General features: G+C 44.1%; 1 protein-coding gene across 5 annotated transcripts in view; it reads left to right on the top strand.

Annotated features, from left to right (window-relative positions):
• The window catches only part of TNK2 (tyrosine kinase non receptor 2), a 214,517-nt gene that overhangs the window by 111,709 nt on the left and 83,330 nt on the right, over positions 1-19,478 (top strand). For all 5 annotated transcript variants that reach the window (XM_060767285.2, XM_060767286.2, XM_060767281.2 and 2 more), the window contains exons 2-4: positions 383-560; positions 7,072-7,142; positions 17,306-17,518. In XM_060767285.2, coding sequence (XP_060623268.1) covers positions 383-560; positions 7,072-7,142; positions 17,306-17,518 — 462 coding nt within the window. The remainder of the gene's footprint in view (positions 1-382; positions 561-7,071; positions 7,143-17,305; positions 17,519-19,478) is intronic.

The raw sequence follows: 19,478 nt of genomic DNA, 5'->3' as shown, positions 1-19,478 counted from the left end.
GGTCAAACATCCAAACATCTGGGCATCCCCTGGGCAACGTCCTTGCAGATGGCCAATTCTCTCACACCAGAAGTGACTTGCAGTTTCTCAAGTCGCTCCTGACACGAAAAAATGGGATATAAATAAACATATTGTAACAACAACAACCACAATAAATCAGATGAAAACTCGGAGTGGGCTTGCCATTTCCACAGTTGCCCTGGATGCAAAATCAGTTTTCTAAGCTATTTTGAAATGCATTCCTTTCTTTTGGCTCGCCGTCCTTCTCCCCCTCGTGTGCGCAAGGAACCGAAACTTTGGCGGAAGTTGGCAACTTCCTTTGCATCAACGCGATTCTTCAAAGCCTGCCTGACCTTGCTTGCTCTCCTCCGTTTCCTTGCAGAAGCTGAGCTGCGGGATGCAGGCGGACGAGGGCACCGACTGGCTTCTGGAGCTCCTGACCGAGGTCCAGCTGCAGCAGTATTTCCTGAGGATCCGCGATGACCTCAACGTCACCCGCCTCTCGCACTTCGAGTATGTCAAGAACGAGGACTTGGAGAAGATCGGCATGGGCAGGCCCGGTGAGTGGGGAGAAAGGGCGGCCAAGATGGCCCTCGGTCTGGAAACTATGAATCTCTGTGGAGCTGGGGGCATTTGGCTTGGACAAACGGGAACAAGATAGCCATGTTTAAGCATTTGAATGGATGTCACACTGAGCATGGGGCACACTTGGTTTTGGCACAGTGGAGCATCATGTTCAATTTGCAGGAAAGGAGATTCCACACAAATATTAGGAAGCACTGCCTGATGGTAAGAGCTGTTCAGCAGTGGAATAGGCTTCCTTAAAGTTCCTCCTCTGGAGGTGTTTGAGCAGAGGCTAGATGACCATCTGTCCGGAGGGCTTGGAGTGTATCTTCCTGCCTTAGAGAATGGGATGGGACCATTCCAACTCCAGGATTCTATTGTTCAATCGATCAGTCTGTCTGTCTATCTATCTATCTATCTATCTATCTATCTATCTATCGCATCTATCTATCTTAGGTAGGTTCCAACTCCAGGATTCTATTGTTCAATCGATCAGTTGGTCTATCTATCTATCTATCTATCTATCTATCTGTCTGTCTGTCTGTCTGTCTATCTATCTATCTAAGGTAGGTTCCAACTCCAGGATTCTATTGATCGATTGATCAATCGGTCTGTCTATCTATCTATCTATCTATCTATCTATCTATCTTAGGTAGGTTCCAACTCCAGTATTCTATTATTCTACCATCTATCTAATCATCTGTCTATCTATCTAGGGAGGTTGGACTGGATAGCCTTTGGGGCCTCTTCCAATCCTAGTATTCTATGATTCTACCATATGTTTAATCATCTATCATCTATCCTTCTTTCTATCTATCTGTCTGTCTGTCTTTCTATCTATCTTAAATAGTTTGGACTGGATGGCCTTTGGGACCTCTTCCAACCCCAGGATTCTATGATTCTATCATCTATCTGATCATCCACCCATCTATCTCTCTATCTATCTCAGGGAGGTTGGACTGGATGACCTTTGGGGCCTCTTCCAACTCCAGAGTTCTATGATTCTACTATCTATCTATCTATCTATCTATCTATCTATATATCTATCTAGGGAGGTTTGACTGGATGTTCTTTGGAGCCTCTTCCAACTCCAGAGTTGTATGATTCTACCATCTATCCAACTATCTATCTATCTCTGGGAGGCTGGGCTAGATGACCTTTGAGGCCTCTTCCCACCCCAGGGTTCTGTGATTCTACCATCTACCATCTATCTAATCATCTGTCTATCTATCTATCTATCTCAGGGAGGTTGGGCTGGATGACCTTTGAGGCCTCTTCCCACCCCAGGGTTCTATGATTCTATCATCTATCTGATCGTCTGTCTGTCTGTTTATCTGTCTGTCTATCTTTCTATCTATCTATCTATCATCTATCTATCTCAGGGAGGTTGGGCTGGATGACCTTTGAGGCCTCTTCCCACCCCAGGGTTCTATGATTCTATCATCTATCTAATCGTCTGTCTGTCTGTCTGTCTGTCTGTCTATCTATCTATCTATCTATCTATCTATCTCAGGGAGGTTGGGCTGGATGTCCTTTGGAGCCTCTTCCAACTCCAAAGGTCTATGATTCTACTATCTATCTAACTATCTATCTATCTATCTATCTATCTAGGGAGGTTGGACTGGATGGCCTTTGGGGCCTCTTCCAACTCCAGGATTCTATGATTCTACCATCTATCTAATCGTCTATCTATCTATCTATCTATCTATCTATCTATCTATCTCAGGGAGGTTGGGCTGGATGTCCTTTGGAGCCTCTTCCAACTCCAAAGGTCTATGATTCTACTATCTATCTATCTATCTATCTATCTATCTAGGGAGGTTGAACTGGATGGCCTTTGGGGCCTCTTCCAACTCCAGGATTCTATGATTCTACCATCTATCTAATCGTCTATCTATCTATCTATCTATCTATCTATCTATCTATCTCAGGGAGGTTGGGCTGGATGTCCTCTGGAGCCTCTTCCAACTCCAAAGGTCTATGATTCTACTATCTATCTATCTATCTATCTATCTATCTAGGGAGGTTGGACTGGATGGCCTTTGGGGCCTCTTCCAACTCCAGGATTCTATGATTCTACCATCTATCTAATCGTCTATCTATCTATCTATCTATCTATCTATCTATCTATCTATCTCAGGGAGGTTGGGCTGGATGTCCTCTGGAGCCTCTTCCAACTCCAAAGGTCTATGATTCTACTATCTATCTATCTATCTATCTATCTATCTAGGGAGGTTGGACTGGATGGCCTTTGGGGCCTCTTCCAACTCCAGGATTCTATGATTCTACCATCTATCTATCCATCTAACTATCTGTCTATCTCAGGCAGGTTGGACTGGATGACCTTTGGGGCCAATTCCAACTTTAGGATTCTAGCATTCTATGAGCAATAGTGGATCAGAGGCAGTAACGTTGTGGTGATGTTGTTGTTATTGTTGTCATCATCTTCATCATCACTGTTTACCATCATCCATCATGTCCATTAAGATAGAAAAAAAACAACAACACGGCCGAACAGCTTTAATACTACAACAATACAGTCCATATTTGTGTGTTTGATATTTGCAGATCTAATAATTCCTAGATTTGAGGAATATGTTCTCTTTAGGAATCCTTAGATCTTCCATTGTGACTGTGGCAAACTCCATTGGAAATCTTTATTGGCCTATAGAACGATAGCAGGGAGTATGACCATTATTGGAAAGGGTTTCCAAGGACTGGGAATAATGGAATCCTAGAGTTGGAAGAGACCCCAAAGGCCATCCAGTCTGTCCCACCTTCTGGCAGGGAGACACAATCAAAGCTCTTCCAACAGATGGCCATCCAGCCTCAGTTTGAAAGCCTCCAAAGAAGGAGACTCCGTCAGACTCCAAAGTAGCATTTTCTACCATCAATCACCTCTTATCATCAGGAAGTTCTTCCTAATGTTTAGGTAGAATCTCTTTTCCTGCAATTTGAATGTGTCCTAGTCTCTGGAGCAGCAGAAAACAAGCTTATTCCAGTCCTCAATAGGACATCCTTTCACATATTGAAACGTTGCAAAAGATTATTTTCTTTGAACTGGATTATATGAGTCTACACTACCAAATAATCCAGTTCAAAGCTGATAATTTGGACTTTATATGGCAGATAGGACCCACGACTCCCCAGTCCCTTCCATATGGACAGTTTTGAAGCCTAATGTCAATATTGGTGCAAATAGGATGGGTGACAGTTTGCAGCAAACATTAATCTCTTGTGTCCCGTATTCCCATTAGATGTACCTGTTAAACTGGAAAAATTTTGGACTCCTCCAAAAATACCAAAACGTAAGCAGGAGGATAGGCTCCTTCAGTCATTTGATCCATTGCTAAGTCTGAATTCTGGATTCGTAGCCTGCCTTTAAGTTACTTCACTCCTACATTTTCTGGCTTCGCCGGAGCTCCATAGGATTTCCTGCCAATGCCTCTCTCCTGAAGTATGGCATTCCCATCATAAAAGGGGGAAAATACACATCCCATGAGATCCATGATTCCGGATTCTATAAATATTACGTCTATAAATCTCATCCGGGCTGAAACGCCATGAATCTTACGTTAGGACTTTGTGGTTTGCAACGAAAAATGATGCGTAATGCAGTGGCTGCAAACATGAACCGGGAGCGCCTGGTGCAAGTCTTTATTCATGTATGAAACCACATGAACTGCCTTGGCTGGGAATTGTAGTTTGGTGAGGCACTAGCACTCTTTGCAACGCCTCACCAAAAGACCTTGTAAAACGGCACCAGCACTCTTTGCAACGCCTCACCAAAAGACCTTGTAAAACTATAACTCCCAGGATTCCCTAGCATGAAGCCATGGCAGTTAAAGTGGTGCCAAACTGAATTAGTTCTACAGTGTAGATCAGGTATGGGCAAACCCAGGTCTGGGGGCCAGATGCAACCCCTTGGGCTCTTTTCTCAGGCCCTCCTCTCTCTCTCTCACCATCCTATCCTTCCTTCTCTCGTTCCTTCCTCTTTCCATCTTTCCCTTCCTTCCTTACCTCCCTCTTTCTCCTTCCCTCTTTCCTTCACTTCCATCCCTCTTCCCTCTCTCCTTCCTTCCTTCCTTCCTTCCTTCCTTCCTTCCATCCATCTCCCTCTGTCTCCTTCCCTCTCTCCTTCTCTTCCACCCCTCTTCCCTCTCTCCTTCCCTCTCTCCTTCCTTCTTTCCCTTTTGTCTTTTTTTCTTCTCCCTTCATTCCCTCCATTCCCATCCACCCTTACTTCCTTCCATTCTTCCTCTCTTTTCACTTTTCTTCCTCCTTCCATCCTTCCTTTCCTTCCTTACCTCCCTCCGTCTCCTTCCCTCTCTCCTTCTCTTCCACCCCTCTTCCCTCTCTCCTTCCCTCTCTCCTTCTTTCCTTCCCTTTTGTCTTTTCTTCCTTCTCCCTTCATTCCCTCCATTCCCTTCCACCCTTACTTCCTTCCATTCTTCCTCCCTTTTCACTTTTCTTCCTCCTTCCATCCTTCCTTTCCTTCCTTTCCTCCCTCCGTCTCGTTCCCTCTCTCCTTCTCTTCCACCCCTCTTCCCTCTCTCCTTCCTTCCTTCCTTCCTTCCTTCCTTCCTTCCCTTTTGTCTTTTCTTCCTTCTCCCTCCATTCCCTTCCACCCTTACTTCCTTCAGTTCTTCTCTTCCTCCCTTTTCTCTTTTCTTCCTCCTTCCATCCTTCATTTCCTTCCTTACCTCCCTCTTTCTCCTTACCTCTTTCCTTCTTTTCCACCCTTCCTTCCCTCTTTCCTCTCTCCTTCCTTCACTTTTGTCTTTCCTTCCTTCTCTTTCCTTTCTCCTTTCCTCCATTCACTTCCACCATTTCTTCTCTTTTTTCCTTCCTCCCTCCCTCCCTTCTCTTTTTCCTTCTTTCTTTCCTCCTGGGGGATGTTTACCTGGGAGAAGAGAAGGTAGAGAAGGAACATGAGAAGGGTGTCCCATTGAAGAAAAGGGTGAGAACTGACTTCCTGCTTCTCTACAGACCAGGGCACCAGGGAGCACTGGGTTCAAATGGCAAGGAAAGAGATTCAACTGAAAAGATTAAGAGGAACTTCCTAAGAGTAAGAACAGTCCAATGAGTGTCCATCACCCCGCAAAACACACACACAAAACCCCAGCGAAGCAGACTTAAACCCCCCCCAAATGCACCATATATACATATATACATACACTCATATGCGTATACACATGCACACATTCGTATATATATGCACAAACTTACACAAATATACACATATACACATACATACATATACATACACACATATATACACATGCACACACAAATATACATATATACACACATATACATATACACATGCACACATTCGTATATATATGCACAAACATACACAAATATACACATATACACATACATACATATACATACACACATATATACACATGCACACACAAATATACATATATACACACATATACATATACACATGCACACATTCGTATATATATGCACAAACATACACAAATATACACATATACACATACATACATATACATACACACATATATACACATGAACACACAGATATACATATATACACACATATACATATACACATGCACACATTCGTATATATATGCACAAACATACACAAATATACACATATACACATACATACATATACATACACACATATATACACATGCACACACAAATATACATATATACACACATATACATATACACATGCACACATTCGTATATATATGCACAAACATACACAAATATACACATATACACATACATACATATACATACACACATATATACACATGCACACACAAATATACATATATACACACATATACATATACACATGCACACATTCGTATATATATGCACAAACATACACACATATACACATATACACATACATACATATACATACACACATATATACACATGCACACACAAATATACATATATACACACATATACATATACACATGCACACATTCGTATATATATGCACAAACATACACAAATATACACATATACACATACATACATATACATACACACATATATACACATGCACACACAAATATACATATATACACACATATACATATACACATGCACACACTCGTATATATATGCACAAACATACACAAATATACACATATACACATACATACATATACATACACACATATATACACATGCACACACAAATATACATATATACACACATATACATATACACATGCACACATATATGCATATAAACAAGCACACACATATACACAATATGCATGTACACATATAAACACGCAAATACACATGCACACACACACATATATATGCAAACACACATATATACACAAATATATACACACACAAAACACATATACACAGACTAGGCCACAGCAATGCAGGGCGGGTATAGCTAGTATACAAACACATTTTGATAAATAATGTATTGTATGAGGGTATGTATTTTGGGAAATGAACACATAGTGTGTTTTGCTTTAACAGGTCAGAGGCGACTGTGGGAAGCGGTCAAAAGGAGGAAAGCAGTATGCAAACGGAAATCCTGGATGAGCAAGGTAAACAAACAGTCCTTCATGAGGACTAGAAACTTGTCAAGCTTCTTAAAAACAAGAATTTCAGGGCAGTGGTTTCCTTGGACTGAGCAAGACCAAGAAGCAATACATAATAATGTGTTGTCGAAGGCTTTCATGGCCAGAATCACTGGGTTGCTGTGAGTTTTCCGGGCTGTCTGGCCATGTTCAAGAAGCATTCTCTCCTGACGTTTTGCCCACATCTATGGCAGGCATCCTCAAAAGTTGAGGGGTCTGTTGGAAACTAAGTAAGTGAGGTTTATATATCTGTGGAATGATGTCCAGGGTGGGAGAAAGAACTATTGTCTGTTGGAGCTAGGTGTAAATGTTTAAATTGATTACCTTGATTAGCACTGAATAGCCTTGCAGCTTCAAGGCTTGTCTGCTTCCTGCCTGGGGGAATGCTTTGTTGGGAGGTGATTAGTTGGTTCTTATACATCTGTGGAATGACCAGGGTGGGAGAAAGAACTCTTGTTTGCTTGAGGCAAGTGTGAATGTTGCCATTGGCCACCTTGCAAACCTTGCAACCTCTGAGGGTGCCTGCCATAGATGTGGGCGAAACGTCAGGAGAGAATGATACTAGAACATGGCCAGACCCAATACGTAATATTTTCACATTTGTCATTCTTTATTACTTTTTTAAAAAGCAACTAACCTGAAATCTAGTTTAAGCAGCTGAGGGGGAAAAGGAAGGGGCCTGAGGCCGTTAGGAATGGTGGGAGTTGGAGTCCCAAACACCTGGAGGGCCCAAGTTTGACCATGCCTTTTTTAATAGAGTCACCATAAGTTGAAACCAGTTTGAAGGCAAATAACCCCACACTTGCACACCATTGCAATCAGGCTTGCTGGGTTGGTTTTGCATGCCTGCCTTTGCCTGTTGTTGTTGTTGTTGTTCATAGAATCATAGAATCAAAGAGTTGGAAGAGACCTCATGGGCCATCCAGTCCAACCCCCTGCCAAGAAGCAGGAATATTGCATTCAAATCACCCCTGACAAATGGCCATCCAGCCTCTGCTTAAAAGCTTCCAAAGAAGGAGCCTCCACCACACTCCCTCCGGGGCAGAGAGTTCCACTGCTGAACGGCTCTCACAGTCAGGAAGTTCTTCCTAATGTTCAGATGGAATCTCCTCTCTTGTAGTTTGAAGCCATTGTTCCCTTGCGTCCTAGTCTCCAGGGAAGCAGAAAACAGGCTTGCTCCCTCCTCCCTGTGGCTTCCTCTCACATATTTATACGTGGCTATCATATCTCCTCTCAGCCTTCTCTTCTTCAGGCTAAACATGCCCAGTTCCCTAAGCCGCTCCTCATAGGGCTTGTTCTCCAGACCCTTGATCATTTGAGTCGCCCTCTTCCTCTGGACACATTCCAGCTTGTCAATATCTCTCTTGAATTGTGGTGCCCAGAATTGGACACAATATTCCAGATGTGGTCTAACCAAAGCAGAATAGAGGGGTAGCATTACTTCATTAGATCTAGACACTATGCTCCTATTGATGCAGGCCAAAATCCCATTGGCTTTTTTTGCCGCCACATCACATTGTTGGCTCATGTTTAACTTGTTGTCCACGAGGACTCCAAGATCTTTTTCACACGTACTGCTCTCGAGCCAGGCATTGTCCCCCATTCTGTCTCTTTGTTGTTGTATTTTGATCTCATTGTCGACTCAAAAGTGGCTGACCTCTCTGAATCAGGCCAGGCGAATGCATCTGCCAGCAGACGGACAGCGTCACAAGGGACTCTTGCCAATCTCTAGGGTTTATATCCAGTGGCCTGGAATAAATGGGGCGACTGAGAGCAATGAGACTCTTTGGCTAATTGATGGTGCTCTGCGCATTAGTCCTCCTCCCAGCGCAAAGCAATTAACTGCCTTCCTGTCCCTAGCTCTGAAAGCTTATTAGCCAGAGGGAAGTGAATATATGTGTGTGTGTGTGTGTGTTGTTCTCATCCTACTAGCACCCTCTTCTGGCAGCACTTACAGATATAGACCTCACAACCTCTGAGGATGCTTGCCATAGATGCAGGCGAAACGTCAGGAGAGAATGCTTCTAGGACATAGCCATATGGGCCGAAAAACCTACAACAACCCAGTGATCCCAGCCATGAAATCCTTCGACAATACGTTTAACACTTATAGCAGTGTTTCTCACCCTGGGGGTCGGGACCCCTGAGGGGGTCGCGAGGGGGTGTCAGAGGGGTCGCCAAAGACCATCAGAAAACACAGTATTTTCTGATGGTCATGGGGATTCCATGTGGGGAGTTTGAGCCAATTCTATCGTTGGTGGAGTTCAGAATGTTCTTTGATCGTAATGAACTATAAATCCCAGCAACTACAACTCCCAAATGTCAAGGTCTATTTTCCCCAGACTCCACCAGTGTTCACATTTGGGCATATTGAGTATCCGTGCCAAGTTTGGTCCAGATCCACCATTGCATGAGTCCACAGTGCTCTCTGGATATAGGTGAACTACAACTCCCAAAGTTAAGGTCAATGCCCATCAAACCCTTCCAGCGTTTTCCATTGGTCATGGGAGCCAAGTTTGGTTCAAATCCATCGCTGGTAGAGTTCAGAATGCTCTTTGATTATAAGTGAACTATAAATCCCAGCAACTACAACTCCCAAATGACAAAATCAATCCTCCCCCAACCCCACTAGCATTCACATTTGGGTGTATTGGGTTTTTGTGCCCAGTTTGGTCCAGTGAATGAAAATACATCCTGCATATCAGATATTTACATTAGGATTTATAACAGTAGTAACATGACTGTTATGAAGTAGCAACGAAAACAATATTATGGTTGGGGGTCACCACAACATGAGGGACTGGATTAAGGGGTTGTGGCATTAGGAAGGTTGAGAACTACTGCCATAGATGCAGGCGAAACATCAGGAGAGAATGCTTCTAGAACATGGCCATATAGCCCGAAAAACCTACAACAACCTAGTGATCCCAGCCATGAGAGCCTTCGACAATACATTGAACACATATAGAATCAAGTCCTAGACAAAGTTTGGCCACTTCTTTGGATTGCAATGCCCCAAATCCACCAACCCACATCTCCCCAGATTTTGGGATATTTGTGAGATAGGTAGTAACAATAGATGCATAATGCTTGTTGCAAAACCATGTTCCCATTTCTCAATAGCCTTGTGTCTCATTCATTTGCTGGAGGGAGACTGAGGATTTGAGAGGCCAATCTGATATTTGGAGCAATGTACAGAGACTGGATCTACGCAACCATCTAATCCAGATTATCAGAGCAGATCATCCAGACTATCTGCTTTGCACTGGATTATATGAGGCCGCTTCTGCACTGCCATATATAATCCACATTACCTGCTTTGGACTGCCACATAATCCAGTTCAAAGCAAATTATGTGGATTATCTGATTTGATAATCTGGATTATACGGCAGTGTAGATCCAGCCTGTCTACACTGACATATAATCCAGTACAAATCAGATAATCTGGATTATATGTATATGGCAGTGTAGTGCCCCAGCGACACTACCATATAAAATCCAGATTGTCTGATGTGAACTGGATTATATTGCAGTGTAGACTTTATGTATATGGCAGTGTAAGGCCCCGTCTACTCCGCCATATAAAATCCAGATTATCTGCTGTGAACTGAATTATATGGCAGTGTAGACTCATATAATCCAGTTCAATGTAAATAATCTGGACTGTATGTATATGGCAGTGTAAGGCTCTTTCTATGCCACCATATAAAATTCAGATTATCTGCTTTGAACTGGATTATATGGCTGTGTAGACTCAGATAATCCAGTTTAAATCTGATAATCTAGATTGTATATGGCATTGTAAGGCCCCTTCTACACTGCCATATAAAATCCAGATTATTTGATGTGAACTGGATTATATGGCAGTGCAGACTCATATAATCCAGTTTAAAGCAGATAATCCAGATTGTATATGGCATTGTAAGGCCCCTTCTACACTGCCATATAAAATCCAGATTATTTGATCGAGTTCAAAGACAATAACCTAGATTGTATATGGCAGTGTAAGGCCCCTTCTACACTGCCATATAAAATCCAGATTATTTGATGTGAACTGGATTATATTGCAGTGTAGATTTATATAATCCTGTTCAAAGACAATAAACTAGATTGTATATGGCAGTGTGAGGCCCCTTCTACACTGCCATGTAAAATCCAGATTATTTGATGTGAACTGGATTATATGGCAGTGCAGACTCATATAATCCAGTTTAAAGCAGATAATCCAGATTGTATATGGCATTGTAAGGCCCCCTTCTACACTGCCATATAAAATCCAGATTATTTGATGTGAACTGGATTATATGGCAGTGCAGACTCATATAATCCAGTTTAAAGCAGATAATCCAGATTGTATATGGCATTGTAAGGCCCCTTCTACACTGCCATATAAAATCCAGATTATTTGATGTGAACTGGATTATATGGCAGTGCAGACTCATATAATCCAGTTTAAAGCAGACAATCCAGATTGTATATGGCATTGTAAGGCCCCTTCTACACTGCCATATAAAATCCAGATTATTTGATCGAGTTCAAAGACAATAACCTAGATTGTATATGGCAGTGTAAGGCCCCTTCTACACTGCCATATAAAATCCAGATTATTTGATGTGAACTGGATTATATTGCAGTGTAGATTTATATAATCCTGTTCAAAGACAATAAACTAGATTGTATATGGCAGTGTGAGGCCCCTTCTACACTGCCATGTAAAATCCAGATTATTTGATGTGAACTGGATTATATGGCAGTGCAGACTCATATAATCCAGTTTAAAGCAGATAATCCAGATTGTATGTGGCATTGTAAGGCCCCTTCTACACTGCCATATAAAATCCAGATTATCTGCCTTGAACTGGATTATATGGCTGTTTAGACTCAGATAATCCAGTTCAAATCAGATAATCTAGATTGTATATGGCATTGTAAGGCCCCTTCTACACTGCCATATAAAATCCAGATTATCTGTCTTGAACTGGATTATATGGCAGTGCAGACTCATATAATCCAGTTCAAAGGCAATAATCTAGATTGTATATGGCAGTGTACGGCCCCTTCTACACTGCCATATAAAATCCAGGTTATCTGATGTGAACTGGATTATATGGCAGTGTAGACTTACTGTTGGGGAAATGGTAACTCCCTTTCATCAAACATCAAAGCAAACAATGCAGATTATCTTCTTTGAATGGGATTATATTACATCCAGTTCAAAGCAGATAATCTGCAATATTTTCTTTGATAATCTGGATTATGTAGCAGAGTAGATCCAACCTAAATGTGTATTCATTGCATGCCTCAATGTGCATCCATACTGTAGAATGAATACAGTTTGACACCACTTGAACATCCAGAGCTCAATGCCATGTCATCCTTGGAGTTTGGAGAGGTCCCCGGCACTCTCCTACGTAGAAGGCTCAAGACCTTGTAAAACTACAAATCCCAGGATTTCATAGCATTAAGCCACAGCAGTTCGAGTGATGTCAAACTTAGATGAAGGGCTAGAAGGCATGATCATCAAGTTTGCAGATGACACCAAATTGGGAGGGATAGCCAATAGTCCAGAGGACAGGAGCAGAATTCAAAACGATCTTGACAGATTAGAGAGATGGGCCAAAACTAACAAAATGAAGTTCAACAGTGACAAATGCAAGATACTCCACTTTGGCAGAAAAAATGAAATGCAAAGATACAGAATGGGGGACAATGCCTGGCTCGAGAGCAGTACGTGTGAAAAAGATCTTGGAGTCCTCATGGACAACAAGTTAAACATGAGCCAACAATGTGATGTGGCAGCAAAAAAAGCCAATGGGATTTTGGCCTGCATCAATAGGAGCATAGTGTCTAGATCTAAGGAAGTCATGCTCCCCATGCTCTATTCTGCTTTGGTTAGACCACACCTGGAATACTGTGTCCAATTCTGGGCACCACAATTCAAGAGAGATATTGACAAGCTGGAATGTGTCCAGAGGAAGGCGACTCAAATGATCAAGAGTCTGGAGAACAAGCCCTATGAGGAGCGGCTTAGGGAACTGGGCATGTTTAGCCTGAAGAAGAGAAGGCTGATAGGGGATATGATAGCCATGTATAAATATGTGAGAGGAAGCCACAGGGAGGAGGGAGCAAGCTTGTTTTCTGCTTCCTTGGAGACTAGGATGCGGAACAATGGCTTCAAACTACAAGAGAGGAGATTCCATCTGAACATGAGGAAGAACTTCCTGACTGTGAGAGCCGTTCAGCAGTGGAACTCTCTGCCCCGGAGTGTGGTGGAGGCTCCTTCTTTGGAGGCTTTTAAACAGAGGCTGGATGGCCATCTGTCAGGGGTGATTTGAATGCAATATTCCTGCTTCTTGGCAGAATGGGGTTGGACTGGATGGCCCATGAGGTCTCTTCCAACTCTTTGATTCTATGATTCTATGATTCTATGAAACTGCATTCGTTCACCATTAATTCTCAAACATCTTGGAGCTGGAAGATGGAGCAAAACCGGAACAAGCGGAAAGTGCCTACACGCATGCGTGTGTACATTGGGCATGTGTTTAAAGAAAGTGGTCCCAGGAGAGCCTTTTCCCCCCTTTGAAAACAAACTCTGCTTTTGCCAGGTTTTGTTCAGTTTGGTTTTGATCAGGCCAACATCTGCTCGGTCTTGCTGGTTCCTCAGAGCGAAACAGGGGGCTGCCGCTGGGTATTTTGATTATTCTAACAGCGTTTAAGGGCTGGAAGTGTTTCCACGGGATTTCAATGGACTGGTTTGTTTAATCCTGCTTTAATGTTTATATGTTGTGGATGTTAAATTGCACTTTGTCAGATGGGAAACGACTGAAGTCATATATTATCGAAGGCTGTCATGGCCGGAACCACTGGGTTGTTGTAGGTTATGTGTCCATGTTCTAGAGGCATTCTCTCCTGACGTTTCGCCTGCATCTATGGCAAGCATCTTCAAAGGTAGTGAGGTCTGTTGGAACTAGGAAAATGGGTTTATATATCTGTGGAAAGACCAGGGTGGGACAAGTGTTGAAACAAGACCATAAGATTAAATCCACCACACTTGACTGTGGGAAAAACAATCCTTTTTATTGATGAAAAAATGGTTACAAAATAGAGGGAAATGCAAAGTCAAAAAGCCACAGTAAAATACAGCAGTCAGGAATATCTCTGAACTAGATCAAAATTCCAAAGCAATACTATAAAAACCAGGAACCTGTTAGTATCTCACTAACCGTACTTGGAAACTAGAAGCTTCTGGGAATGCAGGCCATGGGAAACGGGAACTCAGCCAAGGTAATGCCTCAGTCTAAACAATGCTTGATCTAACCAGACAGCCCCGGGGGAAGACACTTTAAACGAAAGAAACTGCTTCGGGACACGCCTCCAGGCTTGGAAGCCTCCTTTTCCTTTAATCTGCTTGACCTTCGTAGACTCTGTGATTCACTCCTGTTTTCCCAAATCTGCCTTCTTCTATCCTCATTTAAAAAGGCAGGTGTTAACTCCTCTGAAGAATTATCACCACTTGATTCTGAAACATCCTTATCAGGACTTCTAATTTCACTTTCCCAGCCACTGCCCTCAGAATCAACATTTTCATTACCACCAGGGAAAAATGCATGTTCAGTAGCATCAGGAAATACAATCAGAGAATCAGGTTCAGGTTCAGCAATGAGAGAATCAGGTTCAGGTTCACACGCAGGCTGAACCCCAACAGATAGACACAAGCATCTGTCTTAATTCCAAGGTCCATTGGGTTTCCGTAGCACACCTATCAGGCCAACGAGTGACCATCACTCATAAAAACACTGAAAAACACAACAAAAGGGACTTAAAAAGCCAAAAAAGCAAAAAGATGCTACAGCGCATGCGCAAAAACGAATCCCCCTAGCAACAAAAAACACACACACAATAGCATATCCACATTGAGAGCATCCCAATCCCTGCATATTCCCAATTTCCTATTCCTGGACTGCAACTCCTAGCAATCCTTTATATAGATAGATTAGATAGAGATACGTAGGTAGGTAGGTAGGTAGATCAGAAGGACTGCTGGAAGTTGCAGTCCAAGAATAGGTAGAGAAGGAGGAATGGGGAGAAAGGGGAAAGAAAGAAGAAGAGAAGGAAGGAAGGAAGGAAGGAAGGAAGGAAGGAAGGAAGGAAGGAAGAAAGGAAGGAGAGGAAGAAAGAAAAAAGGGAGGAAGGGAGGGAGGGAGGGAGGGAGGGAGGGAGGGAGGGAGGGAGGGAGGGAAGGAAGGAAGGAAGGAAGGAAGGAAGGAAGGAAGGAAGGAAGGAAGGAAGGAAGGAAGGAGAGAAAGAAATAAAGAGAGAAAGATTGAGGGAAGGTTGGTCACAGCAACACATGGCGGGTGCAGCTAGTAATAAATAGATGCAGTTGGTTGTGATCTCTTTAAACTCCACCAAATTTAATTCCCAGCAATTATCAGGAAAATATTAAGTTAGCATTCTTCGCTGGCACGGAGCCCGGTTCTCCATCTGTTGCTTCTTAGGCTAGATCTCCACTGCCAAATATCCCAGGATCTGATCCCATATTACCTACTTTGAACTAGATTATATGTGCCTACACTGCCAGATAATCTGGAATAAGAACATAATCTGGGATCAGATCGAATCATAGAATCCTAGAGTTGGAAGACAACTTGTGGGCCATCCCGTCCAACCCCATTCTGCCAAGAAGCAGTAAAATCGTGTTCAAATCACCCCTGACAGATGGCCATCTGTTTAAAAGCCTCTATAGAAGGAGTCTCCACCACACTCCAGGGCAGAGAGTTCCACTGCTGAACAGCTCTCACAGTCAGGAAGTTCTTCCTAATGTTCAGGTGGAATCTCCTTTCCTGTCGTTTGAAGTCCTGTAGTTTCCAGGACAGCAGGAAACAAGTTCCCTCCTCCCTGTGGCTTCCTCTCACATATTTATACATGGCCCTCATCATGTCTCCTCTCAGTCTTCTCTTCTTCATGCCCAGCTCCTTAAGCCACTCCTCATAGGGCTTGTTCTCCAGACCCTTGATCATTTTAGTTGCCCTCCTCTGGACACATTCCAGCTTGTCAATATCTCTCTTGAATTGTGGTGCCCAGAATTGGACACAATATTCCAGGTGTGGTCTAACCAAAGCGGAATAGAGCATGGGGAGCAGGACTTCCCTGGATCTAGACACTATGCTCCTATTGATGCAGGCCAAAATCCCATTGGCTTTTTTTGCCGCCACATCACATTGTTGGCTCATGTTTAACTTGATGTCCACGAGTACTCCAAGATCTTTTTCACACGTACTGCTCTCGAGCCAGGCATTGTCCCCCATTCTGTATATTTGCATTTCGTTTTTCGTTCCAAAGTGGAGTCTCTTGCATTTGTCCCTGTTGAACTTCATTTTGTTAGTTTTGGTCCATCATCTCTCTAATCTGTCAAGATCGTTTTGAATCCTGCTCCTGTCTTCTGGAGTATTGGCTCTCCCTCCCAAATTTGGTGTCGTCTGCAAACTTGATGATCATTCCTTCTAGCCCTTCATCTAAAGATTAGGAAAGGAATTCCACCTAAATTCCACCAAATTAGGAAAGGTGGCGCAGTGGGTTAAAGCACTGAGCTGCTGAGCTTGTTGATCGAAAGGTCGCAGGTTCAATTCCGGGGAGCGTCGTGAGCTTCCGCTGTCAGCCCTAGCTTCTGCTGTCAGCCCTAGCAGTTCGAAAACATACAAATGTGAGTAGATCAATAGGTACCGCTCTGGCGGGAAGGTAACGGCGCTGCATGCTGTCATGCCGGCCACATGCCCTTGGAGGTGTCTACGGACAACGCTGGCTCTTCGGCTTAGAAATGGAGATGAGCACCACACCCCAGAGTCAGACATGACTGGACTTAATGTCAGGGGACTACCTTTACCTTTACTAATTACCTAGGAAAGGAAATCCACCTAAATATTAGGAAGAACTTCTTTATTTCAAGAGACGCTGAACAGTGGAGTAGGAAGGTCTTAAATACACTTAGGGCCCCCTTCTACACTGCCACGTAATCCAGATTATCAAAGCAGATAGTCCACATTATTTGCTTTGAACTGGATTATATGCACTTCCAAATAATCCACTGCCTTCCAGGTGTATGATCCCATGTCTCTTTCCTTCCGCACAGGTGTTCAGCGGGAAGCGGCCGGACTCGGAGTTTGTTCCTCACCCGCCGGGAGGTCTGTGCAAGAGGGCTACTCCACCCCTGCTGGACGAGAGCCAGCACCAAGCCTTGACCTGCTTGATCAGCGAGAAGGATCTGGTTCTCTTTGAAAAGCTGGGGGACGGCTCCTTCGGAGTAGTGCGGCGCGGGGAGTGGGGCGCTCCCTCCGGTAAACTGGTAAGTTGGCCACGCTCCTCTGTCTCTCAAGCCCACAGATTTTGCAAAGTTGGTAGTTGATTAAATGTCCTTTGACCAGTATCTGACCACTTGGAGTGCCTCTGGTGTTGCCGCAAGAAGGTCCTCCATTGTGCATGTGGCAGGGCTCAGGTTACATTGCAGCAGGCGGTCAGTGGTTTGCTCTTCTCCGCACTCGCATGTCGAGGATTCCACTTTGTGGCCCCATTTCTTGAGGTTGGCTCTGCATCTCGTGGTGCCAGAGTGCAGTCAGTTCAGCGCCTTCCAAGTCACCCCGTCTTCTGAGTGCCCAGGGGGGAGTCTCTCATCTGGTATCACCCACGGATTGAGGTGCTGGGTTTGGGCCTGCCACTTTTGGACTCTCGCTTGCTGAGGTGTTCCAGCGAGTGTCTCTGTAGATTTAAGAAAACTATGTCTTGATTTAAGTCCTTGACGTGCTGGCTGATACCCAAACAAGGGATGAGCTGGAGATGTCTCAGCCTTGGTCCTGCCGGTCCGCTTATGTTGGATAAGCGAGGCTCTACTGTAACTTTAATGTCATTACATGTTTGTGCAGAAGGAGATCTTTGCAGCAGTGTTTCTTGCTCTGCCATAATAATAATAATAATAATAATAATAATAATAATAATAATAATAATACAGTTTATGCTTTTTCTCTCCACAAGGAGATTCAAAGGAACTACAAGGTCTTTTATCCTTCTCCGCCAAGTATTTCCGGTTCTATCCCAAACTACAACTCCCAGGATCTCCCAGGTGCTGGGTTTGGGCCTGCCATTTTTGGACTCTCGCTTGCTGAGGTGTTCCAGCAAGTGTCTCTGTAGATCTAAGAAAACTATTTCTAGATTTAAGTCGTTGACGTGCTGGTTGATACGCAAACAGGGGATGAGCTGGAGATGTCTCTCATAAGGAGGCCGTCGAAGTCCTGAACCGGTGCCTGGCCGCTGTAATGGTCTGGATGAGGGCGAACAAACTGAAATTAAATCCAGACAAGACAGAGGTACTCCTGGTCAGTCGCAAGGCCGAGCAGGGTATAGGGTTACAGCCTGTGCTGGACGGGGTCGCACTCCCCTTGAAGGCGCAGGTTCGCAGCTTGGGTGTGACCCTGGACTCATCGCTGAGCCTGGAGCCTCAGGTTTCAGCTGTGACCAGGGGAGCATTTGCACAGCTTAGGCTCGTGCGCCAGCTGCGCCCGTATCTTGGGAAGTCTGACTTGGCCACGGTGGTACACGCTTTGGTCACATCCCGCCTCGACTACTGCAACGCTCTCTACGTGGGGCTGCCCTTGAAGACGGCCCGGAAGCTTCAGCTAGTCCAGCGCGCGGCAGCCATGTTGTTAACGGGAGCTGGACGCAGAGAGCATACAACGCCTCTGCTGTCCCAGCTCCACTGGCTGCCGATCTGCTACCGGGCCCAATTTAAGGTGCTGGTGTTATCCTACAAAGCCCTAAACGGTTCCGGCCCAAAATACCTTGCAGACCGCATCTCGGCCTACGAGCCCACGAGGGCCTTGAGATCATCCGGGGAGGCCCTTCTCTCGGTCCCGCCTGCCTCACAGGCACGTCTGGCGGGGACGAGAGAGCGGGCCTTCTCGGTGGTGGCCCCCCGGCTGTGGAACACTCTCCCTGCTGAAGTTAGACAGGTGCCCTCCTTGATGGCCTTCCGTAGGGGCCTAAAAAACATGGCTCTTTGAGCAGGCCTTCAATTGAGTGTAGTTGAACCGACACTGGAATGAACTAGGACTACGATTTTTGGCTATGACCCCAGGACTTGACGAAGCGGATTTTTAGTATAAGTATATGTTATGTTGTATCTGTCTGGTTTGTATCGTCCTAACTCATTGTACACTGTCTTCTTTGTTGTTGTGCACCGCCCCGAGTCGCCCCCGGGCTGAGAGGGGCGGTCAATAAATGCAAGAAATAAATAAATAAATAAATAAATAAAT

Source organism: Anolis sagrei, chromosome 3 (assembly GCF_037176765.1).
Source record: "Anolis sagrei isolate rAnoSag1 chromosome 3, rAnoSag1.mat, whole genome shotgun sequence".
Classification (NCBI taxonomy): Eukaryota; Metazoa; Chordata; class Lepidosauria; order Squamata; family Dactyloidae; genus Anolis; species Anolis sagrei.
This window is presented reverse-complemented; position numbering and strand designations above follow the sequence as displayed.